This window comes from Bombus vancouverensis, chromosome 16, assembly GCF_051014615.1.
Source record: "Bombus vancouverensis nearcticus chromosome 16, iyBomVanc1_principal, whole genome shotgun sequence".
Taxonomy (NCBI): domain Eukaryota; kingdom Metazoa; phylum Arthropoda; class Insecta; order Hymenoptera; family Apidae; genus Bombus; species Bombus vancouverensis.
In genome coordinates, this window is record NC_134926.1 from 5,549,111 (window position 1) to 5,576,145 (window position 27,035).

The 27,035-nt window shown below is 40.3% G+C and overlaps 2 protein-coding genes across 2 annotated transcripts; both read left to right on the forward strand.

Annotated features, from left to right (window-relative positions):
• Positions 1-6,249: 6,249 nt before the first annotated feature.
• On the forward strand, positions 6,250-8,252 carry LOC117154486 (nuclear RNA export factor 1). The gene is made up of 2 exons (XM_033329526.2): positions 6,250-6,385; positions 6,481-8,252. Exon 2 carries the CDS (start codon positions 6,580-6,582, stop codon positions 8,152-8,154), a length of 1,575 nt encoding a protein of 524 aa, XP_033185417.1. The 5' UTR covers positions 6,250-6,385; positions 6,481-6,579; the 3' UTR covers positions 8,155-8,252.
• A 15,390-nt stretch (positions 8,253-23,642) lies between these two features.
• On the forward strand, positions 23,643-26,812 carry LOC117154542 (uncharacterized). The gene is made up of 4 exons (XM_033329612.2): positions 23,643-23,820; positions 24,087-24,273; positions 24,387-25,823; positions 25,967-26,812. Exons 1-4 carry the CDS (start codon positions 23,784-23,786, stop codon positions 26,253-26,255), a joined length of 1,950 nt encoding a protein of 649 aa, XP_033185503.2. The 5' UTR covers positions 23,643-23,783; the 3' UTR covers positions 26,256-26,812.
• Positions 26,813-27,035: the final 223 nt, after the last annotated feature.

The window sequence follows — 27,035 nt, forward strand, 5'->3', positions numbered from 1 at the left end:
GTTTAGAACACCTTTGTTGATATCTATGTACCTTACGATTCGAAGATCAGAGAATCTGCGGATAAAGAGCTCGTCAAGCAACAGAAGAAAGGTGACAATTACGCGCGCCAGTCTTATTATTAGTTATCGACCTTTCAGAATCAATTTAATCGGCTGATAATAACGTTCCGTTATACGTAACTGCGATGAGACGACGAAAACAAGAAAATCACTGCAGCTTTGACTGTAGCTTTCCACTCTGAAGAGTGTCTCGTCGAAAATAAACAAACGACCGGATACCTTCGAGCGGCAGTGTATACATTTGCGCCTGAAAGTTAAATCGGGAAGGACTGTTCGAACAATTAACTACTACGATAGTTCTCAGGATAATCTCTACGCGTATACACACGTACGTAGAAATATATCATCATGTTTAACGCTAACTTTACCTGGCTCGGTCAAATGACCGCTGTCAACATTTAATTTCATTTAGTATTGTACATTCATTGTTATTTCTTTTGTTCGTTCAACTTTATGTAAATTCTTGTAGTATTTGATTAATCAATTTCTCAATTTTTGTTAATAACATGAACTAATAAAAATTAGTAGTTTCAAGATTAAATTTAAAATTGTACATTCGCCATTTCTTTTGTTCGTCCAACTTTATGTAAATTCTTATATCATCCGATTAATTATTTCCTTATTGTTTGTTAATAACATGAACTAATAAAAATGAGCAGTATCAAAATTAAATTTAAAATTGTACATTCGCCATTTCTTTTGTTCGTCCAACTTTATGTAAATTCTTGTAGTATTTGATTAATCAATTTCTCAATTTTTATTAATAACATGAACTAATAAAAATTAGTAGTTTCAAGATTAAATTTAAAATTGTACATTCGCCATTTCTTTTGTTCGTCCAACTTTATGTAAATTCTTGTAGTACTTGATTAATCAATTTCTCAATTTGTGTTAACAAAATGAACTAATAAAAATGGGCAGTTTCAAGAATAAATTTAAAATTGTACATTCGCCATTTCTTTTGTTCGTCCAACTTTATGTAAATTCTTATATCATCCGATTAATCATTTCCTCGATGTTTGTTAATAAAATGAACTAATAAAAATGAGCAATTTCAAAATAGCATTTAGAATTGTACACCCATTATTATACATGAATATTATTCTTTTTTTATTTCGATGAATTTTACAATCGATTGTCATTGAGAATTATAAGTAAATAAGTAATAAGTATAAGTAAATAAGTAAATTAAAAGTACGAATATCATATATGCAAATTCTTATAGTACGCGATTAATCAATTTCTCAATTCCCGTTGATGTAAGAATTTACATAAAGTAGGATGAGCAAAGGAAATAGCAACGAATGTACAATTTTAAATTGAATGTTGAAACCGGTCGTTTAACCGGGCCTGGTAAGCTTAGCGCTAAAGCACACGGTGCGTACACCTAGACAAGTTTCCAAGTTTGATTTAAGGCGGATCATACCCTTAGAATCGAATGTTTAACCGCGTTATTCGAAAACAAGCGACTCGTCAGTTCGATCTCGATACGTCTCGTTTATTTTGCCTGACACGCCACGCTATAGAGGAATTCGCGTGCTCTGTCTCTATGATTCCGCGAGGGAAGATTGGCTTAGAAGGAAGGCGTGTGAAGCCACTTCGATCGTTATACACTTCGAACAGCAGACAGCAAGAATTGATAAATTCGCGTATCGACTCTGTCCGTCGTGACTAGCGGAATTCTAACGCGTAACGCGTAACATAGAGAATACGTTCTATGGAGTAAGGTCGACGACGAAGGAAAGAAGGGGAGAGTAGGTTCAAGGGCGGAGGATCTGCCGGTTCGAAATATTCGTGGAGCATAATGACGACTGGCGAGTGCATCGTGATGGATGGTACTCGGTGTATCTTGTATCGCGGCTACCACTTGCTTATTAAACTGTTCGGTATTCCCCGGTGGACGGGCGCAACAAGCCGACGCGCGGGGCCGGCCATGAACAACACGAGTTTCCAAGGGGAAGAAGCGGAGGAAGATCGATGCTCGTCCCGGCTCGGACCGAAACTTTTAATAAATGTCATCTGCTACCGAGGTAGCAGTCTCTTCTGACTCGTTATAAATCGCTACCGTGCGCTGCTCCGGTCTTTAAGGGCCGAAAATTATCTGATTCCCTGGAACCGGCGTCGCCAGCCTACAGCTACGAATCTACTCGTCGACTTTGTAACGCCAACCTCCTTTGTAACGCGTGATCCGCTTCTACAATACGATCTCGTTCCATTACTCGAAAATTGAGAAGGCTCTATATCGGTATTGTCATGGAGCCATCGGTAACGGTTTCAGGTTTCATTACTCGATCCTGGAATTTTTAATTCGATTTGGTCCTCTCGCCTCCTTCGCGGAGAACGTAGGATACAAAATGAAGTCAAACACTCTAAATCTTATTAATTTAACCTAGAACAATCGTTATGGTCGTTGGTAAACCAACGATGCTATTTAAGTCCCATCCAAGTTAACGTTCAACCGCGATCGATATTTTCGATCAAACGTTTTTCCGACTGTCGTCGAAGGAAAATAGCGTAGCATTGTTAATTCCTTGGAACCGACGTTCAGATTCCCTGCGCTTTTATTGATAAATTTTATAGTAATTTCTCCGAGTTTTCGTGCCTATAGACGCGAAGAATCGCGTCTAATCGCCTGCTTTATCATTGCAAATAATTTCAGTGGAACGCGAACGACGCTGGAAGAAGGGAGGTAAGATAGAAAAAAAAGATGGCGTGGAGCGAGCTGCGCGAGAATCGACCGATACTTTTCTGTGGACACCCGGTACGAAACGGATGATTGCGCCTCGCGAACGCAACAGATCGCTACGTTATTATTTTCGCCAGTTATCGAATTAGATGTTGGCTTAACGGCTACGTACAACACGGTCTTCTTCGAGCCGTTTCATAGGCGTACATACGCCGCTCTTCTTTATCGCGTGATAGTAACGAGAGCATCAAACTTTAAAGATCTACTTAATTCAATTCGCCGACGGTTAGCCTCAGCCCTTTTTTTATTCTCTGTACTACCATCCGATAAGAGAGAAAGAGGATTCTTCCTGGATCGATCCAAGCTCCATCTATTCCAGCCGTTCCGACTTAACAAAGCCCCTCGTTAATTCCCGAAATTACTCGTAGCTACGTTTTCCTCGTGTTCCCTAAACCATCCAACAAGAATTCACTGATCTCCGGACGAGCAACGATCTCGAGCGGCGATTAGGGTTGCTAACGAAGAACGTCGGAAAATATAGATCGAGCGGGAATGAATCGGTGATCCTTTCCTATCCAGCAGGCAGAAATTCATCAATCGGACGTGATCTACTGCCGGAAGGAAAGGTAGGGACCTATGATCGCGACTCTTGCTCACGGCGGACTTTTGCATCGGCTCGACGCGGCTCAATTTCCTGCGAGAGTTGTAAATTATGCCGATTCCAGATCGCACCATGGATGACGCCCATGGGCTGCTCTCCTCGTCGAGCGCACTGCGCCTCTTCCACGGCATCGCCTTTTCCTTCTCCTCCTTCGCGCGCGCGCCTCCTTCTCTGTCATTCCGTCGTCCCACAGTCTTTCTACCTTCCTATCCTTCCCTTTCTCGTTCCCTCTCTCGATTCCCACTCTTTTTCCCTCCCTATGATTCCCTTCGATGGCTGCGAACTACGAAGATAGGGGCATCCCCGAGATTACGGCTCACTCGTTACTACCTACAACGTACTTACGTTACTTTTAGAACTGCTTATTACTGTGATTACCGGCGCATAATGCGACGACCGAACGTTCTACAATTTATTATTGAATTGCTATAATACGGGCTACGATCCCGTGTGTATACACCACGTGGAAAACGTACGGTCTGCGAAATCTCCGCGAGATAACCAGCCTTGTCCCAGCTAAAAAGAGAGGAAAATGTGGCCCGTAGTTGAAACACGAAAACCCCGCTTCCTACTTCTCTCGTGTTTCCTTCCTACGGCGAGATGCAACTTGGTTAAATAATCGCATAGGAAGAGAGATTCGATTATCGAAAAGCAGACGCACAGGCGTCTCCATTAAGATTTTTCTCCGAGTGGATCGTTTAAATCGCGAATTTAACGCAGCTCCGAGTATCTCGACTATGGCCCGTGGCCATTAGCGCAGCTGTCCGAGTCTGCTATACTAAGAAAAATATTCATCCGGTTGCTGGTACACGTACACGTAAGAATCCCTACGCTTCGTAGGAGAAGTACGCGGATCTTACCAGAGCGTACGAATCAATAAGGAATTTAGAATTATTTACGAGCTCGGATGTTCGTGCAAATTCGTATTTTCATGAATATTATTTCGAAAATGGAACTTCGGAAGAAGATTGTTTTATCTAGTAAGTGCTGTAGAGAGTACTACACTTTGGATGTTTTATGTATTTTTTCATGTTATGAGCTACCTGCGCATTTTATTTTTTAATTTCCTATAAATGCATGGAAAAAGCGCACTCTACTCTAATAACTAAAACAGGCTACAAATTTATATTATCTGTTGGAAAGCTTACGAATATTCCATTATGTATTATATAGATTTACCATTTAAGTACCGGCGCTTGCATTACTGTCGCAAGCCTTTTTACTATATCAGATTTACTATATCATTCAATCTTGTTCTATCGTTAATTATCAATTACATTACGGCGGAAGAAATTTACTATGAATCGGCACGTTCGATGTTAGGAAGATTTATAATAAAAATATGAAACTTCGTTATCGTAACATTGGTGTATATAGTCAGAATATTCGTGTGATTTTCTTACGTGAACTTCAATTTGGAGAAAGCGCCACGAAGGTTTATGGAGAAAGTTAAAACTAGCATTTAAGAAAAGTTAAAGACGTTTCCTACTCCACCTAAGTAATTTTTTACTGCGCGAATTATTTTCAAGAGACTTGCGAATGGAGAAATTGTTCATCAGCTCCGTTCTACGATTTTTCGACTTCTAAAATTGAACATTCTAGTTTCAGAATTTACTTTATAATTGTACTTTCATCGTTACTTCTTTTGTTCACCTAACCTTATGTAAATTCTTACATTAATCAAAATTGAGAAATTGATTAATCAGATAATATAAGAATTTGCATATATAATATACATACATAGTAATGAATGTACAATTTTAAAATCAATTTTCAAACCTGTCATTTGACCGAACCTGGTAAGGTTAGTGTTAACCACTTCGTAACATTATCCGTATACCGTGTTAATTACGATTGAAATCTCTGGTATCCGATTTATTCGTAATTTTGTAATTGGAGCGGAATTCTATGAAAAGAAGAAGCTAACGCCCGGATACTTTTGAGCGGTAGTGTAACTAGCAGATCGTTGGACGAGGCGGATTTTTCGTTTTCGGTCTACGTGAAATGCGGAAGAGGATGCCCAAGGCGGCTTCGATGCACACTCACCACACGCTGACTCTGCCCCTCGGTCAAATCACCGGTCTCTCGATCTTCTATACCTCTATTTCAACGCTATTCATTGTTGTATTCGTGCGTGATTGGACGAGCTTCGCCGTGAAATAACACATTTAAAAGAGAAGCCGGACCACGCACCATTTCTAGAGCGGGTAATTCTCTCCCGATAACGTTACACGTTGCTCGGTAATGCATACTTGCTCGTCGACCAGCCATTAACATATCTGGTTACCCTTTCCTCGCGTGAAAATGCTTCGTGGTACCTGTTATTGGTTTTTCAACCTTTTTTCAGAATGATTTCATAAGGTACTTCAACGTCGAGATACTGATCTCTATCTGGATCCAATGTCGTGCACATCTTCACGTCCACGATTTCATAATCCGATTCTATGTAGAGTCAGGTTTCAGAATATTTGTCAGGCATTTTTGACGTATATTCATCGAGCAGAAACAATTATCCGAATTTCAATGGACCTTTCGTTCTCGCGATATCATGTTAACTCTGTAGAGGACGCAGTTCTAAGTGTTCTCGACAATTAAATGAACCGGAGATTTATGACAGGCTTAACGGCAACTTATGGAAGTTTCTTACGTTCACAACGATATACAGAAATACTTATAAAAAGATTTTGTAAACTGTGGAAAATTTGTAAGGTTAATATGTAGTACGAAAGTAACAATTACGATATTTGACTGAAACAGTGGCAGGCATTTTAAACGGCTGAATTTATCGATAACCAGTAAGTGATCCTTCCTCTACTTCTTTCTTACTACTCCAGCCAGCAGATGTCGATGTACAACACCTACTGTCAACGTACAATGATGCAATATAAATTATCAACAATATTTAATAATATTAGTAATGAATATTTTTGAAACAAAAATAAATTTATCTTCTTTTCCATGGATATCGCTGAAAAAGGGTAATGTAATTCGGATCCTTATTATACGTACGATATAATTTTGCATTAAAAAATCTAACCTAACGATATAAAGAATAAAAATTTTTCCTTTTCAGGAACATGTAATTTTCTTGGTATAAAATTAGAAAAATTTCCAAAGACTCTATATCGATAAATATTTACTTAGAACATGTGGATGAATATATAATATAGAAATGCAACGAACAAGTTTGCCAATTGTGCCAATGCAACTGGATTCCTCCATTGCTATAAAAATAAGCATGGGGGGATCTATGTTCCAAGAAAGAACATTAATGGGTCGTTCAGATGTGTGGCACAAAGTTAAAATTCTGAAAGGAACTCAATACAGCAAAGAAAATGTATTGAAAGCCATATTGAGTGCTATCGAACCAGCAGAATTGATCCCTGTTAAGTACCAAGCCAGTGGAGAAGATACCTTTTTTTTGGCACGTAATTGTGCTCATGCTCTGGACAAGCTATGCAAGACTAACTTAGTAATTAAAAATCCAGATGGAGATCCACTGATCTTGATTGTAACTTTAGGATTTGCATCCATTCAAGATCTGAAACTCAATATTCAGCCATTGATCGTAACTGCTTTGACCAAGATGTACAATTCTAATAGAAAAACTTTAGACTTGTCAGAGTTTCATAAAGACTCTGAAATGTCTAACACCGTATATTGTCCTTTATCTCAACAGAGAACTTTTTGTCATGTTTTAAAATTAACAAAGACTTCAATTGCCAAGGTAGAGCACCTGAATCTTCAAAAAAACGAACTGTTCAACCTGACTCCTATAGAAACTTGTGGTTTGACATCCATAAAGTATCTGGATTTAAGGTACAATAACTTTATATCTATGGAAGCACTCGCTCCTTTAAAAAATCTGTGTATACTGAAGTTATGGTTAGATGGAAATCCTCTCTGTGAAAATTATTCTAGTTCTAAACAGTACATAGACTCTGCTATGAAATACTGTCCCAATTTGTTTCAATTGGATGGAGTTTACATTAGAACATCTGGCCTACCACTCACATATACTAATTACTTTAGAAATGAATCTAGGGAAGGGTTAGTCACCAAATTCGTCAACCACTTTTTCGCTCTGTACGATCAGAGGGATAGAACAGTCCTGAGGGGATTATATTGTAAAAATGCGTTTTATTCCATGAGCTTGGCGATTCCAGCAGCTGTGGCTCATAAACGGAACCTCGTTCAATTTACAGCGAGTAGAAATTTATTAAAAAATGTAGATTCAAATAAGAAACGGCAACAGCATCTTTATTACGGACAAGATAATATTTTAGTTGGTCTAAAGAGATTACCACGATCCTATCACGATAGAAATTCTTTTGTATTAGATATAATGTATGACAATGGCAAATGCTTAGCAATCTCCGTTTGCGGACTATTGAGGACCATTAGCACCACATCGCAAATTCTATGGTTCAACAGAACGTTCATTATTCAAGCTGGTCCTGATCACGAATACAATATTATAAATGATCAGTACCTAATAGATTCTACTATACAAGAAATTCCACCAAGTAGTATAGAAGGAAGATTTCACGACGACGTCGTTCCATCGTGCTTTAGTGTAAGCGAGAAAGAAGAGTTACTAGCCAAATTTGTAGAAACGACCAGGTTAAACACCGATTGGTGTCAGACTTATTTAGAAGAAGCTAAGTGGGACATAAGAAAAGCAATTTCTAATTTTATGAAGGACTATAAATCTTCCGCCGTTCCTAACGAAGCATTTCAAACATAATATTGTTTGATATATAACAACGAAACTGTAAATATTATGAGGCAAAATATATGTCTTGTAGGATTTTTATTTTTGCAATAAAGAGTATTTCTTTCCAATTCGTCATATTTTCTGTTATATACAATAAATTTTAATAATTATTGTTTACTAATGCTCGCAATTATCTACATTCTGTCTCGTTAGATTGAATCTGCGTTCAGTAGATGGCTCCACAATGTGAGTTGCGAACGATACAAAATACAATTGCATTAATAATTTCAAGAGAAATTTTATTTGCAATAAATCATTCTCAATTAAGCACGCTATTTTTATTCCTACAGATATACCTAAAACTTACGTAATTCGAAGCATTTCCATTAATTAAGAAACATCCACGAAAATAGGTCCTACTAAAACCATCAATTAGTTCCAGAGCTATAATGAGAAATGAAACGGCTTCGATAAAAACGAGATATCCTTGACAGAAAAGGACTTTTTCTTTCCCAAGTAGCTTTATGGTAGAATAAACCCAACACCATTATATCAATGAGCTTGTCGTGATGTTACTCCTCTGGCATTTAGACAGAGGATGCTCACTGACTTCATCGAAAGGTTATACATTCAAGGATTACGCCGATTGCAGGAGACCCAGTGAATGAGTCAAAGAACTTTTATTCTCTTTCTTTTACCAAACTATTAATTGTTTATTCAATGGCTTATATAATAGCCATTTATTGCACGTTCTTCGGACGCTTGCTGATCATTAGAATGTCCTTTACAGTGACTGGCAGAAGTGTTTGTACATTTGCCACAGAAAACTTTTATGTTAATATCGTGCGTATTTTATAAAACAATTTGCAATTTCATTAACGCTGTAATGACTCTACTGCCATGATTACATTGGCAACAATCTAATCCAACCTAAAGATATATACATATAGAAGTTACGAGATATTTACTGTTAACTTATATTTAGTAAAAAAATTAATATACAGTACGAATAGTTATCTTAAGCGTGTAATTTAAAAATGATCTCACTGAATACTGAGATTTATTAGTATAGTGGATGATTGCCTATTTAAATATTATTTTGATCTCCATAAAATATATACTTGAATCGTCTTGCAACTTCCGTATACATTTCCAGAATGGTTAAAAATTTGTCCAATATAATTATGATAATTGGGTGTCATTACAACGAGCTAATGAAATGTAAAACTGTTTCGTATAACACACGTAATATGTTCATAAAATGTGTACGAATACTTCACGAGCCACTGTACGTTATAACTTAATGGGATGTTCGATTAAAAGATCCAAACGACAGAAAATTCAAATGCTATAGGTTTCAACTTTCAACGATCGATTATGAATCCTTGTGAAAACGTTTCTATGTCAACGCCGGTTAAAATGACAATCTACAGAACAAATCTACGAAGCAAATACAAGCGTGACTGAACTTTGTGCGTGACTTACAAATAGGTTAGAGGCTGCACTACTGTAAGATGTTCCTAGATTTAAAGGTTACCTTGAAAGGGAGGATGTAACTCATGACCAAGAGAATTTTATAATGTACTTTTTACTCAAGCAGTATTTCGGCTATTTATTCTTATTGTACGTAAAAGAAAATTAATTACATTGCAACATTTGAGATATTAGGCGGTATAACAACAGTGGAGAAAATAAATAGAAGTAACCCTGGCTTTCCTATCAGATTCACCGGGAAAATTGTGCAAAAACGGAACAGGGACAGCCTAAACGAACGATCAGAGCCGGCGAAATAATCGTCCTCGCGTTTTCCTCCAGATCCTATCTCTCGGAGAGCGCTTTCCATTGCGCAACCAGGCTTCGTTTCCTGGTTCCATGGCAGGAAGATGCCACCAAGGAAAAAAATCCGCCTGACAATAACGCGTGTTACGCGATCGTACGTGTTAGTCGAGCAGCTCGCTTTACCAACAATTACGGGACCTGACGGCGCGCATACCTAGCGGTATAATAAAATGATCGTTGTGTGAAACTGCTGTCAGCCTCCCACGAGAGTTTTGCCTGGTTGAAAAAGAAGTAACGGCTCCATCATTATTCCAGGGTATGCCCCCGGCTAATTACAACTTCCTTCGATCGACTTGTCCGCGCTGCTTACTTGGCTCGTCTTCCTCAAGGTTCTTCGATACGAAAGTCTGGCTAAGAACCGCTGGACTGTGCGTGACACTGATCATCAATTTCGTAACGCTACACGGCACGCAGATCATCGATCAAATTCCGATAAGTCGGCGAGGACGCGCGCCTCTTCGTATCTTTCGTTGTCTATCGAGTGTAGACGAGTCGTTATTTTTGGAAATAAATTCTTTACATCGCTCGAACGTTTGCATGGAAATTTCATTTTTTCTTTTTCTTTTTTTTTTTTTAGAATTAAACTATCTGCATCGTGCGAATCGATAGCGTGAAAATTGCACCGTAGATCCCTCACGATCGGAACTACTTAATTCAATAGGACTCGGAACCTCGTGCAAAGAGAACTATAGACGAAGAGAATCGAGGACAGCACGCGTGCCATTGTCTACGCATCATTCGACTTCACACTCTTTAGGGACAGGAACATCACGAAAGTAGCCGATCCATTGAAGGAGGATTTTTCCTCGTAAGAGAGGAAAAAAAATCAGCCTGCGAAAGCGGCTGGAGTACGCGACAATGCCTTTAGGGGCACAAGCTGTTTCTTAACATCGATAAGACTTCGGAGAAAGTCGAACCGTATTGGTCCCATGGAAATTCGTGTCTGAACAGGGAAGAGGCTCGGAGCTAGGAGGGAAAAACGAAACTGAAGGATCCAGCCGAGCGGGCAACGCATCCTTGTGCCAGATCCGAGGCTGCAACGACACATTCGTAGCACGAAACCGATGCTGCGATTTCGCGATTGCGACACGGAACATGTCCGCGGTTCGTTTCTGTCGAAAACACGCGCTATCGGAAAATTCCATAGGATGGAAAATGAAAAAGGAAAATCTAAAATACGGAGACGAGAGAGCCGATTTGCCAGACAGAAACACGTGCAAGAGAACCGTAGGTAATTTCGTGAGATTTTCTGCGAAATGTGTAATTAAAATACAGCAAAGTTGCACCATTTCTCCCAGTAATGAATGAACGCTTCCTACGCTTCTCCCAATTAGCCTTCTGATCCGCTCTTTCTAATGAAACTCGCCTCCGATCACGCAACATCCCGCGCTTTCATCAATTTCCCTCCACTGTTTACGCTCTATTCCGTTCTAACATTTCCATACGGTTTTCATCTCGATCAGACTCGGTGAAACGTCTTCTTTAACCAGACGTGCGTGATTATCTCGAACGACGATTTGCATAGGCACGAACCCTCGATTGGTGTGGTGCGAACATGAGATCAAAAGATCTACAACAAACTTCAATTAACGTAATTTTGCTTTTCTTAATTGAACACGCGTTCTGTATTTTAAGCGACCAAGGCTATCAGCGGTATCGAAGAAGATGTGGAATATAAATTAAAATTCGATATTCTACGATCTTCTATTCTATTCTATTCTATTCTATTCTATTCTACGAGAAACTTGAATCGAATCTAACGCGAGTCGTCGTCTGTTATATAATATACCAATATCGATCGAGGGTTAAGGATATTTTCAGATATCGTTAACTGCAAATTCGATATTTCTAGAGCATTGTTAGAGAATAATTAGAGAACCTCTCACTCGTAACTGTCCATGGACCCCTAGCGGAAATCTGTCATGAGAGTTGCGCGTTTGTCGTAGATTCTCCTACTTCGTCTACTGTCGCATCATTTTGCCCCGGATAGCCGATGGAAACGCGCGCTTACGCAACGGCTGAAAGGCTAATTTGACTAAAAAATGGCCCATTAAAGAGTTTGTAAACGCTTACTTTTCTCGTCGACTCGATATTAGACGTTGATCTTCCTAGTCTTCTAAATTCTACTTTCGAATCGCTGCTTCAGCGAAATGTTATTCTTATTTCAAAAATTTATCAACATCTCGACTTGACGTATTTACATGCTTTTACTTCGAAACGGCACGTGAACTAAAAATCACGCACATTGTGGAAAAGTATTTCATAATAATTCACGTTGCACACGTACGTAGAGTTTCGTAATATAAAGACAGGTGTTGTACAAAAATTTATTGTTAGCCCACAGCGTTGTACAAAATGAAAATCCGATCCCTAAAGAACGTGTTAGTATGTTACGTGTTGACAACTGTATCTTAAATCTTTCAAAATTCTATAACAGTAAAAAGAATTAGCCTCGAGAGGATTACAGGAACACGAGGAGTCTCGTCGTATTCAAAGCAACAAGAACGTTACCTTCGACATTCGATAAACGATGCCAACAATTTAGGTGGACTAAGATTTGAAAAACAAAAGGAATGAATTTAGCAACTATGGCAACTCATGAAACGTGTTCATATTATGTACATCTTGAAATTGTATTAGCACCGTAACGAGACACGGCTGTTATAATTATCACCATAGACATCATGAAAATTTGAAACGAATTTGAAATTGTATACAGAAGTTACAAGACATTTATTGGAAGCATTTGGCAAAGATCGCCAAAGTATTTGTACAAATGATCAACTATTTGCTATATTAAAAAGCCAGAGAGACCCATGTTTGGCATAATCGTACACGTTTAACCCATTAAGGAGCAGGAAATAATAAATTATCACGCTATTACAAATATTCCAATTTACATCTTTACATTTTATAAACATGAAGAATCTAAGTGGGAGAAATAATGTAGAAAAAGGATATTCTTCTGATAGCCACGATACTAAGGAAATAGAGTTGAAAAGTGCTTGTAAAGAACACTGTAAGTGGCAAAATTAAAAACTTTTGACTTATTATTGAAAAATGTTCTACGTACTAATGAGAATATACTGTGTAGCATAGAATTTAAGTGCAATTTCCACCTTTAAATAGCTGTGGCTTATTGATAGTCGTAGATGGTGTCACAACGTCGCCTCTGTACAGAAAAGCATGAGTGTCATTCAGTTAATTGTTTCTTGGCTTTTGTCTATGCCATCTATCTAAATGAATGGAACATTTCCTCGGGTATTTTCACCCGAGAAGCTTGTTTCTTCGCACTTGCAGTGTCTTCTACGAGCACACTTCGATCCTATGATATAAATTAACCGAGAAAGATTGCAAATTAAACGTTGCGTTATCGCAACGCTGGCCTTTGATGTATCAAAACCGCTATTCCTATTGCATACTAACTTTTCACTAAATGTTATGACTTATAATGACTTATAATTTTTATGTATATTTTCGGATTAGTTTCAAATTTCAAAAACTTATAGCGCATATAGTATATTCGCAAAAATAATCTTGTGATAGGAGTTTAAGCATTAGGTTGTCCCAAAAGTTTCTTATAATTTTTACGTACATTTTCGTATTAGTTTCAAATTTCAAAAACTTATAGCACATATAATATATTCGCAAAAATAATTCTGTGATGGGAGCTTAAACATTATATTGCCCCAAAAGTTTCCTTTTATAAGGAAGTGATAGATGCACAACATTTTTTTGTACCAATAGAACAAAATGGCTCGTGCAATAAAATAATAAAACAATAATTCAATAAAATAACATAAAACAAAAAATGTCGTGCATCTATCATTTGCTTGCAAAACGAAAGCAAAACATTTGGCACAGTCTAATATTTCCACGAGGCGCTGTACGTGGAAGAGGTCCAGGCAAACAGGAAGTTGGCGAGGTGATCATTTTTTCCATCCCAAAGTCAAGACTTCCCCACGAAGTTCACCAGCCAAGATCTTGCCTCGGAGGCGGAGGAATCCAGCCGCTCGTCTGGAAAGTCTCTCAGGACCGGCCGCTTGTATAACTTCCACGTTCCAGGCCGCGGAGGCTCCGCGTTTATGCAACTTTGCTCGGGGATTTGCGCACGCACGACACACCACCTCGTCCCAGTGTGTGCCCCGGTGAAAGTTACGCCGACCGACGGCGCACATCGCGACGACCCGCTGCCATTATCATATCGGAAGCTGGCCAGACTAAACGGCGTGCCCGTGGATCCTCCAAACGTACCGAACGAATCTCGTGGCGATTTCCAAGTGGAATCGGGTTCCATTAGTGGGAAATATCGATTGTTCTCTTCCTCGGAGAAAACAATATTGGGAAAGAAGACGACCGTTGTGCCAGCCGGCGTTCCCGATAAAAAGTGGAACACTTCCCATCGTTCGCTATTTGAAAATTGCTCGAAGCTCGCCAATAAGGTCGTCATGTCATGGGAAAGATTTCTCTCGGAATATGATACACATGAAAATGTATCCCAATAAGCGTAACTCGAAATTTCTTCTTCTAATTATTTGCTACTTATAGCCGCGTCAGCTACCGATTTATTACTATTATTAACGACTATCATTTATCATCGTGCTACTCGCATACGCAAGCTTCTCATAATCTCAGGCAACATGGACCTCTGTTTTTCGTCAGCAGGAGACGCTATTAGCGTCTAGCGATTTAGTAGGTAGTCGCGGAGCGAGTTAGAAATTTCTTTAACCATTCGTAGGTGAACTTGGTTGTTTCTTCGTGTTGGTGACATTAGAGCGTCATTAGACGGTAGCTGGAACCTCGTTCTCTATGGGACCACATTTTCAAACTTAACTTTGAAGGTGCCTCGTAACGGCGTCGCGACCTGGTTCTCTGTCAAAGTCGTATAAATACAGCCGCCTGTACCGTGTCACGCGGTACTTGGTTGATTCAGACGAGACATTTGAACGGTAGAGACGTCGCGTGATTTACTGATAGTAGAGTCACGAAAATTTGTTTCAGACGACAAAGCATCGAGCCAAAGCGCGGGTTACGTAAGAGAACGGCGACGAGTGGATAATCCTCTTTTTCACACGGAGTTGCACACTCTGTCACAATAACCAGCTAGTCCGTAATTAAGACCTCGGGAGCGGCGTTAATTGCGCACGGTACGAGCTTTTCGTCCTGTAAATCGCGTCCTCGCTGTATCAATGGGCCCATTTCGAAACGCCGTATCTTTTACACGGTCCTTCCTGCTAGTAAACGGACCTTCTGTAGAGACTAATCGGTTGTCGGGCCTTAAATTAACCAGATCCTTAATTAACCGACCTGTTTTCCGCTAGAATCGCTGGCGGATATCTGTAGACAGGCGCTAAGGCCGGCCTTAGCCGACTAATCGACCGAATCATCGGTCTGCTTCCTCGCGGGCAACTACATTTTCAACCAATAGCAGCGCGAGCTCTTATCAATTAAAAATTCTCTACAAGTATAGCGAACCGTGTACGTAAATGGTGCAACGGTTGGCTCAGGACAGGATCCAGGAGGAGGGTTAACGAGCCGCTCATAGCTCAGGGGCCACGCGGATTTTCAGGATGATCGCCAGAGACAGACGAGTGGAGATCGCCTCGATGAGGATGCCTCCTCGAGCACTCGCCTTTTGCTTTCACTTTCTCACGTGGCGAAGACTAGAAGAGGAATCCCCTTCCCCGCGCCAAGTCGAGTCAACTGCGAGAGGATCCTCGTGCACGAGTTCGTCGTTCCATCTTCGCCGCTCGCGTATGCAATCGTTGCGCGACTGTGTAATTAACTACACCTTTCTATATGTATACACTAGCGCTCTTATGTATCCGGACACTTTGGTATGTGAATTGTACAAATGAAATTATACGAACGAAATAGTCGGAAGCAACAGGTACTATCTTTTTATGAAATCAACAGGATACACGTGTAATCCATACATACTAAAAAACCTGGCAATTCATTGCAGTATTTATTATACTAGTATTTGTTTGTTATAGTAATAGAGACGTTTGCTGTTTAAATGTCACTGATTGCATGAACGTTGGGAGTTTTTCTATCTGTTTAAGGTATCGTTCTTAATCTGGCGTGTAATTAAACGATTAAAAAATTTGTCGAGGTATTGACCATTACAAGTGCCGTTTTTATTATTAGTTTGTCACGAAAGTTCCTTTCGTTTTATGAGGAAATAATAGACGCACAAGGTTTTTTTATTATTTTATTGAATTATGTCTGATCCACTTTCTGGATCCAATGTATTTCCAATAGAACAAAATAATATGAAACAAAGGAACGTTGCGCATCTGCTATTTCCGTATAAAACGGAAGAAACTTTTCAGACAATCTAATATTATGTACTGACTTTCGAAATTCTATTTAATATTATCTATATTATCTATACTATCTATAGATATCTATATTATCTTACTATGCGTTTATTATATAACTATAAGCTGTATATATATACTTATTATATTATATAGTTACGATGATCATGTTGATTACGAAGAAGCAACGTATTACGATATAAAATACTAAATAAGGTAAATATTGCTCGAGTTTTCCAACAAATATAGTCGCGGATAAAAATAAATGGACAGATAATGGGAGCTGTATCAATGGAGTTTAATCGAACTGGTACTACTGTTACAGTTATATACGTAAGTTGTATTTATTACACATGGCGCGACCGAATGCGATTCCTTACGAAATGAAAACGAAATGAACAAATTTTATTCCATACTTTGTTCCTATTTTATCATAAGCGATCGCCTCGTATCCGCTTGTGCGTGTTACTCGCCCGCACCCTGCATATCCTTACAGTACATAGATTATTTTTTAAGTAACTTCATCGATATCTGTCTCAGCTACCTGTATTTTCGTCTCCGACTGTGTAACAAGTGGCTGTCCTAACACTTACGGTCCACAGAGTACAACGTGCAATAACGTCATTCAAATATTTCCATCAAAGATTTCTCAAACAAAAGATTCTGATTTCCACGTTAAGAAGCTATCGCGAGTGATCCTTTCGGAAGAAAAACTCGATTTGGACGAGATTTGCGAAGATTTTCGCCTCTGGAGAAGCAATAAGAAGCTACAAAACGGTGTTTTTTTTTTCCCAAGAGGAAACGTAATTGCGACAACGTAATCGACGCCGAGATGCAGCTGCGAGATAGCAGCTCGCGCACGCGAGAGGAATATTCAAAGAGAGACATTGCAGATAAGATGCTGACACGAGAGCCTTCGTATTGTGTTCGAGAGCCTGCACCACCGAAATTTCTCCGTTTACGAACAGGAGCAAACCTACAACGAACGTTGAAGCAAGTTTCGCAATACGTTTGTTCGAGCCGGCTGCAGGATTTAGGACGAGGAAATTAATTCGTTATTAAGTGAAATCTCTGAACAGACATGGGAAAAAGAAAAGTCGTAGACAAGTGGCGAGAATTTTCTCTCTCGGCAGGCGCATCGAATTGCGTAATCGAGGGTCGTAGGTCGGAAACTCGAGGCATCGATTTCTTCACCGACCTTCCTCGCCATTTTTAATCACCGGAACCAAACGATCGGATCGTCTCGTCGCGCTTCCATGTCGTCGCTGATCAAATTTTCTCGTCTTTTCGCGAAGAAACTACGGAAGCTCTTAACACCGGGAATTATTCGATCCTCTTGACTATTGTCGTTCTTCTATAGCCTGGCTATAGAATAGAGTTCCTCGAAATTCCAATATTTGGATCATCGCGAGCGATAATTTATTAATATTGGGTTGGCAACTAAGTGATTGCGAATTTCACCATTAGCTGGTATTAACAAAATCCGCAATAATTAGAGTAGAGAATTTTGCCGCGTTTATAGAAAATTTGAGGCTACAAAATGGCACAGAATGCGCGTATAACGTGAAAAGCTGTATGTATACTCGTAAAATGTAGAAATTACACTGCTTTTTGTAATACTTGGTAAACAATTTTCTACCGGAGCTCCACTTTTTTCATTTTAATTATATTCTAAAATGCGAATGTCCATAAGAGTCGGCGATCTACTAATAATATTAATAAATTGACTGAACTTGTAAGTTACAAATTATACATTTCTTTCTTGTGACGTTATAACGTGTCGCCTAATGAGATAATCAAACGTCCCGCAATTTGTAACGTCTACCTGTAGACGATGATGTCAGATTAAATGGCCATTTCTGGACATAAAATTCTCTCGAACGTCCTGCAAGAATTTTTCATTCGCAAGCTAGTCAAATGGCCAGCTAATGTCCATAAGAGTCTACTAATAATATTAATAAATTGACTGAACTTGTAAGTTACAGATTATACATTTCTTTCTTGTGACGTTATAACGTGTCGCCTAATGAGATAATCAAACGTCCCGCGATCTGTAACGTCTACCTGTAGACGATGATGTCAAATTAAATGGCCATTTCTGGACATAAAATTCTCTCGAACGTCCTGCAAGAATCTTTCATTCGCAAGGTAATCAAATAGCCAAATCGAATGACCAAAAACAGTATAACATCTTCCTTTCACTTTGTTAGTATATTGTGCACAGCTGGTTTATTGATAACGCAACTTGTAACTTACAACTTAAAACTTCGCTGATAATGTTAATTCGATTTCACGAGACGACTGTGATGTTAAAATTTCATACTTCCAGCAACTTGGCCGTTTCTTTCCCTTTGAATTCCTCAACCATGCAAAATCGATCCTGAATTCTTTTCCATTCCGGATCGACTCAAACGCGAAGAAAGGAACTTTCTTCTGCCTCTCTTTTTGCCTTTTCTGCTTCTGCTTATTTCTTGCCCGACGCTCATTTCTATGTACACGATAATTGCCATTATACAGGACGTAACGGAACGCGTAGAATCCACTTCGGCACTCGATCGTACACTTAAAAACAACGAAGAAAGTTCATACGAACTTAGCTTCTTTACGGAAGATACTCGAAATGAGCATCTGACTTTCCTTCTGTCGTCGAACCGGTTGCTGGTATTTTCCGAACTTGTTGAAAAGCTTGTTCTATCCTGAACGTTAGTCTCTCGACGTTTTCACGAGCGTTTGCTCTTTTTACAAAATTCGTTACGTCTCATTAACGGACACAGACACAGCATACGTTTACATGGACCTTTTCATCGCTTTTACGTGCTATAATCAGCTCTCGAAGTTGTTATATTATATATACAGGGTGGTTGTTAACTGGTGGTACAAGCGGAAAGGGGGGTGATTCTACGCGAAAAAAGAAGTCGAAAATATAGAATAACAATTTTTCGTTCGAGGCTTTGTTTTCGAGAAAATCGACTTTGAACTTTCGCTCGGTACGCGTGCACTTTATCGCGTCTCGTTAGAACGGATCTCACTGTAGATCGTTGTCTCGATGGAAAAATTAAAAAAACAAATTTTTATTCTATATTTTCGACTTCTTTTTTCGCCTAGAATCACCCCCTTTCAGCTTGTACCACCAGTTACCAACCACCCTGTATATTATCTTGTATTCGTATCTGTCCTATGGAATAAATAAATAGACAAATTTGAACATCATGAATTGCCCGAATATCTTTCGATATTACGAAACGTTGACGAAAAGTTCGATGCAGAATTAACCGACTCAGCGGCTGATTTCACCAGCGGAGCATCGACCAATGGATACGATAGTCGTGATGTCGATATATCTGTGCTCCAGTTCCTATTGCTTTCGCCGTTTCAACGCGATAAATCGTCGATTCGTGAGGAGGATTCGAGTGCACGTGCCGGAGGACGCTGGAGATGTTCCAGCCAGCTTTCACTAGCTCGACTCGGGCTAGAAGAGGAACGCGTACGAAGGGAAATAGGAAAAACGGGAGCTCGTGCACGCCAAGGCCGTACATCTAATCGCGTTCGCTCTTTCGTGCCGCCACCTTTCGTTCTTCGTTCGATCGAGCATGAAAATTACAAATACAAAAATAGCTGGACTCGAGATATTTTTATACGACTACCTGCTCGAATATCTTGCGTGTAACGTGTAAAAAAGGATGCCAGAAGACGAAGGATCGTTGAATATTAACAAGCCGATGTCCCATTCGAATTCCATGCTGTAAATGGACTCGCTATCTGCCGTGGTTCAGAGAAAGACGCGTCACACGCGAAAGTGTTAAAAAAGATAGCGAGACGGTGGCTGGACGAAGAGGTGCACCGGTCTGACGGAAGTCGAGTGTGTTCCCGCATACGCTTAGCACCTTTTTGTATCCGCTTGGGTAACGAGCAACATTCTCTCTTCTCCAAATCGCTATGCAAATCTACGTAATATCATTCCTCGCCGACAGTCGTGTAAAACCGAGCTTTTTTTTCTTCCACATGTACACAAGTTCGCGAAAGTATTCCAACGTGTGTAGATAATTTCTGAGTGTATCGTGCGAAACATTCTGAAGCTTCTGTTACCACCGTTAAGAGGCTCGCGTATCGCCATTATATTCGCAATGTTCGAAGCAAATTTGAAAATTGTATCCATCGAAGTGTATATTTCGCGGAGATCGTAGTATACCGAACAAACGATTATTCGTTACGTTAAAATAAACTTCGGTATTCCATAGGATCATCCTTAACACGCCTAAGATGCTTATCCTCGTTTCTATACGTATACCACGTGTATATCTTTGTATTGGTCTCAAACACCAGTGTAACCATGACGATGTCTCGTTACGTAAATTTCAAAATGTTCTATACGATACACGCAGAAGAATCTTTTGCGCTAAACGTACGAATACTTTCGTCTATTGCGGTCGTGAACTCCAACGTAGAACGATCGACGACGAGTGAATGATCCTCGCGCAATGATCGATGCAGACATCGCACCGGATCGTGAGGCTGACAATAAGCGTCTAGTTCGCTTCGAGATAAGCCTGTTTCAGATAAGGACGCTTTCATTTGCAATAAATACAATTTAATAATCGCCTATGGAGTTATCAGGTTCGTAGCATCCCTGATAAATATCCTGGCGGGAAAATGGCCTGTCTGTGCACCCATGACCCCGCTTTCTCCATCGCATCGGTTCGACGCTTGGCAAAGAATGTCACGACGAACGTTCATACTCGTAGGCGGTCGCGATATGGGCAAAAAAGACGGAAGCGTTTTCGAGCCTCTCCTCGTGTGTCTAACGTGTGTCTGATATACAGTGCCATCGTATTCGTATTAATTGTTATTTATCAATTAGGCGCAAGTGTTTTGAATTTTGCATTAAAATTAGGTAATACTTTCGTACCGAAAATTTGGCAGGAAAGTGAAACGCAGAATCTGAGAAGAATGTGCTTCGCTCGAAAATAACGACACGTGGCAGTGTTTTTTACAGCCACCGTATCCGTGAATTTGGTATCGGTATCCGCGCTGAATATTCTACGGACGTATTTTATACAAATTCTCGCGACCTTCGGCTTTAAAAAGGAAAGCGAAATCGCATCCGAGCTTCCATCGATGGAACGATAGAAAATTGAAAACTGAGCGAAGGCCGAGATGATCCATGTACGGTTTTCACGATCTCTATTAATAGATATCGAAGATGATGGGAAAAAAGGAAGCCAAGTAAAATTACAAGGAGCCAGCCGATCCATCTCCCACTATGGTCACGTTCCTGCGGCTGTAGGTGCAAATATCGTGCCATCTAAGAACGAGTCGAAGGCAACTTTCGCCCTCCAAGGCTGAGAAGATTCCTCGTCGCGAGCTCATCGCGCGTAATAGAGACGCAGATGGTCATTGAAAAACGGAATAGCCGCTGTCTGTGATGAAACTTTCGATTAGCTCTTATTTACGGCCAGAAGAGAGATAGATCTCTTGCGAACAGCCAAAACAGTATAAATCTAATTTTCATCGCAACAGAATCAGTCGACGCTAATAAATATATTCGACACTGCTGTCCTTTGCTTGTGCTTCCGCTAGTGCAACACAATTTCGCTTCTTTTCCTCTCATCTACTTGAGATTCCAACAGCGTATGTAAAAGATGACAATAACAATTTTCGAAAAAAGATACACGTTTATCCAATACGAAATACGAAGCTTCGCTAGAATACATTGAGCGTCAGATATATTTGCAGTGTACAGGGTGTCACAGGTTCGATGGTGCAACCGTGGAGGGGATGGTTGTACATGAGAAAATAAATCGAATACATTTTTTGGAATAAATTTGCTTTCGAGAAAATCGACTTTGAATTTCTGCCAAATACGCGTGAATTTGATTATGTTAGACGGATCGCTATTCTCGAAAACAAATTTATTCCATATATTCGACTTATTTTCTCATGTACAATCAGCCCGTCCACGATGTACCATCAATATTGGGACACCCTGTATGTATACGTTCATATTCGTTATATTCGATCCAAGAGTCTTGCGTAAGCCTCGTTTTATCGTCGACGATGTTCTCAAACGTGCCGGAAACCACCTCCGTTTCACGCAGGATAAACAGAATGCGAGGGGAATTGCAAAATTTCGATTGTCGAGGTACGACCTCGATCTTCAGCCTCCTCGTGCTTCCTCTCGATTTCCCTTTATCCTTCGCCGCTCTCCGACCCTTTGATTCCTCTCGGACCGTAGGACGATCAGGTTCCAGGCAACGAGAGAAGTCGGTCCATCGCTGGAATGCGACACAGCACTCCTTGGATGCGCCTTTTCCAGAGGTCGAGACTCGATCTCGAGCTGGCAAAGGGCAAGAGACGACCGGTCGCGGCGTACACCACGATTCCTGTGTCGATTTCAGCACGCTCCGACCGTCACCGATTTCCATGGTATCGACCAATTCATCCGATCGCAGATCTCTATCGGTATCTTCAACTGTAGACACTTTCGGAGCTAAGATCTCCTGTCGATCGACGATTTTTCCGGGCTTTGGCAACCCGTGTCCTGGCTGCGTGCCGCCGAATGATTTAATAGAAAGCGACTTTTACTGCCTGTCGCCTTCGTAACCCATCGATTTGTCATCCGAGAGAGTCTAACAGCAACGTCGATTTGTCATAGGAGCGGGTAAACCTTCTCTAAAGATCGGCTAGGCTTGTCCTAGATCAGAGAACTCGCAGGTTCCTCAACTTACATCAAATGAATAATCGAAACAATTGTGAAACAATTAAACCGCCGGCCATAGATATTGGTATTCTCGATGATATTTGACAGAAATCGAACGCTGGTCCACTGCGTTTATTCCTCGATTAATCTCACCGTAAATCTGTTACTTTATTCGCGTCATACGAGTCTTATAACGTGCTGTTCATTCTTACAAAAGTCAAATTTATTAGGCTCTTCTTATAAATAGTTGTCTTAATACATAAGGTGTGGAGACACGTATTAATCTACGTGTTTCCATAGTCTTCCTCTTCCTCTCTCTCTCTCTCTCTCTCTTCCCCTTTCAGATTCTGAGCTCCGAAGATCTGGCGACTGTGCTTAAAAAGACGTCAGCGAGGAGCTCAGAATGTTCGAAAAACAAACTCTATAGGAAGATGAGAAGAATGCGAGGTTACGATCGTTCCGCAGCTTTCATCAATAGTTTCTCTATGCAGGTCGTCACTGGCTGGTAGCATCTGCCTTCGGCGATCGAGCGGAGAGTGACGTAACGCTTCGTTACGTCCTCTACCCCCATCAGACACGTGTGCCTTCTCCTGGATAGACGAGAGCCCCTACCTCGTCCACGGGCCCCAGAGGCGTCCTCCCGTGGAACGTTCCCCGCTGGGCATCCTCTTCTCGGTCGTGGCGTTCTCCTCGACGCTGCAGTCATCTCGAAGAGTCCCTTCGCGAAGGTAACGCGCGAGTGTCAGCTATCTTGTGGATCAACTGCTGTAGTGAACGGTTTAGTCGAAGAAGAAGACAGGATGAAATCGATCGGGAGACTCGTTTGCCTTGTATGGGGTACGTTTAGACGAAACCTTGGAGATTTAACTGAATTTCACGGGTGCTTCGGCGAATTTCTCTGTCGCGATCCTTCGAGCGGAAAGAGACGCGTGTCGCGAATACGATTCTGCGAACATGCCGTAAACGCGCGAAAAAAGAAGCATCAGCGCGAAGCGTGACGAGCCACTGGTTGCCGAGCGATTTTCCCTTCTCGTTGCTGGTGAAATTAATTATGGAAAGCGAAAGTCTACGACCTTTTTTCGATGATTCCCATTCTGTTACAGTGGCTGCGCTCGGAGCCTGTGTCTTCGGGCTCCAACGGCCACCACCCAGGTACTCGCAACAGTACATGCCGGAAACTTCCTTCACTTGTCGCAATAAGATCGTAGGAAGCTATTACGCCGACCCAGAGACTGACTGTCAAGTCTTTCACGTCTGTGTGTCCGTGTCCGGCACTATTCAGGATTACAAGTAGGTTATTCTGTGAGAAAAATTAATATTCCGCCCACCAACGCGTTCAAAACGATTTATTATAAGCATCTGTTGTTTTTTCTTTCTTTCTTTTTCTTGTTTTCTTTTTCAAGGTTCTTGTGTCCCAACGACACAGCGTTCGACCAAGAAAGCCAAACCTGCGCGGACTGGTACGACGTCGACTGCGAGGCGGCTACTCTGTACTACGCCAGCGATAATTTTGACCTGTACAGATTAGGATCCGGCCTGGAGTCGCTTCACTACGATAGCATACGCAGCGACGCCGAGCCCCAAGACCATCTTCAACGGTCTGAAACGAGTGACCCTGTTCGTTCGTCGGCCAACACTCTCAACAGAGTGTCGTCGGGAGGCTTTAACGCCAACAGGGATCTCCGAGGCAGCAGCAGTGGCAATTTTTACAATAATAGAAACGGCAAGGATGAGGATTATGATAGCGAGAAAACCTACAAGGACGAGATTGTTCAAGAAAAAAAGAAGACCGGAGTGAGAAAGGTCAGCAGGAAACAGCAGTACAATGACAATGGCAACAACAATTACGTAGCATCCAGCACTGCTGTACCTGCCGCTGCTCCTGCTAATCAGAACACTTATACCGGCTTCTATAGTGGTAATAATTACAATCAGCGAGCCAATGGTTTCGTATCGTCGACCAGTGCCAGGCCTCTAGAGAATTTCAACAGGAATCAACAAAATACGCAGAGATATAACACGCCGTCTTCGACGTACAGGCCCAGCACCAATTATCAGAATAATTACAACTTCCAGTCTCCTAGCACGACGACCAAAACGACCATTTACAACGCTTACAACACCAATCCCAATTACAACCAACAAAATACCGGTGGCTTCAGTCAGAGTACCACGGTGAAGCCGACCAGCTATAATAAGAATTACAATCAGAATTATAATAACGGCGCGCAGTTTACGCAATCCACAACCTTGCAACCTAGCACCAATTACCAGCCAAACGATTACACAAACTACCAGAGAAATTACAATAATATTCAACGTACAAATAATAACGTACCTTATCAGTCTACCACTGCTACACCTACCGTCTACGATAATAATTATAATAACAACAACAACAATAATTACAATAACAACAATAATAATGGACAGTACAGAAGTAGTACAACCATCAAGCAGGATATCTCTCAACCAACCACTAAATACTTCCCTAGTTTTGCAAGCAGCAGTTACGCCCCTACTACATATAGCCCAGCCACGAAGAAATATATTCCTAATGACAATGCCCAGGCTCAAACAGCTGTGAGGACCAGCGAAAGCGGACAGTACTACGAAAAATCTAACCAACCTATCAAAAGTTCGTCTCAATACTACGACAGCACCAAAGCACCAAAGAAAGCCACGCAATACAACAATTACGATGGAACAAATGGGAAATACTACACCGAAACCAGCACCGGAAATTACGATCTAGCAAGGTCTTCGGTTGGAATTGGATTCAGCCCTGCTAGTATCAATCATTTGGCTGAAACACCAAGGTCTACGACTCCAGTACCAAGGTATTAGATAGATTAGTACGCAATATGGACTTCTAAACTCGAGCCAACGTGCTCTCTATTAAAAAAAAATACGTTTTTACATATTCTTACAGCTTTTATCATTTTGCTATTATTACTATTACTACTTTACTATTTTTACATAGGAGAATTTCTACAGCCACCACGTACAATCCCAACAATTTCAACTCTAATACCCAAAGATCGTCACAATCACCAACAACTCCTAGGGAAAGTACTTATGTTAGTGGGTCTGCCAGACCGTTTTCGTCCACGACGAGGCTACCTAGTACCACTACAACGCGGCCAAAATCTGGGAAAAAAAATGACTACGACTATGCCTATTATGATAACACTGCTGGACTAGAATACGATAGTCTGGATCTGGAACACGTAACCGGAAACAAGGAATCAACGAAGATCGCAAGGAATTGATTCTTTTTGCTTTAATCGAATCCTTTGAGAACACATATCTATGCCACACGATTGAATAGGTTCAATTTCCGCGAAGCTACGGAACTTGCTGAATTTATGAATAATAGTGGCCAGTGTATTTGTCAAAATCGGCTTTCGATGATAGTAGAAGAAGAATATATTGAAAACCGGTTTTGTTGTAAAGAGTAGATCGCCTTAAGTATAATATAAATAGTGATTTCTTAAAATCTAATAATAACGAGTATGTATTTCGATAGACCTGTTCTCTTTCTCTGATTTGTTTTTACAGTATTGTAGGCTAAAGAATTATGCGAGTGGAAAGTCCTTTTGCGTTAGAAATTACTATTTCTAATTTATCGATTATTCTGAAATTATTGTTGTTACTGAGAAAATATTATCTTATTAATAACGCAATTTTCTTATCGAAATTTGATGTCTTTTGTACATATAATGAAAGATGGTTTAAATCTAACGATAACGTCACTATTCGCATACTAAAATCTGCGGACTGAGTGTACATATTATATGTATTTTAATAAAAAAGCACTAAAAAATAATTCACTGTCTAATAAATTTCTTACGTCAAAAATTTCAAATTTGAATCTAAAGTTTTACCAATAGAAGAACGTATAACTTCCTAAAACTTGGTGGAATTATCAATTACATATTATTACAAACATATTTATATACAGATATGAAAATAGAATAAATTTTTGTTAAAAGGTTGCCTCAAATTATTCACGAACGTTTGTTGTAAAATCTAGAAAGTTCCCTACTTTT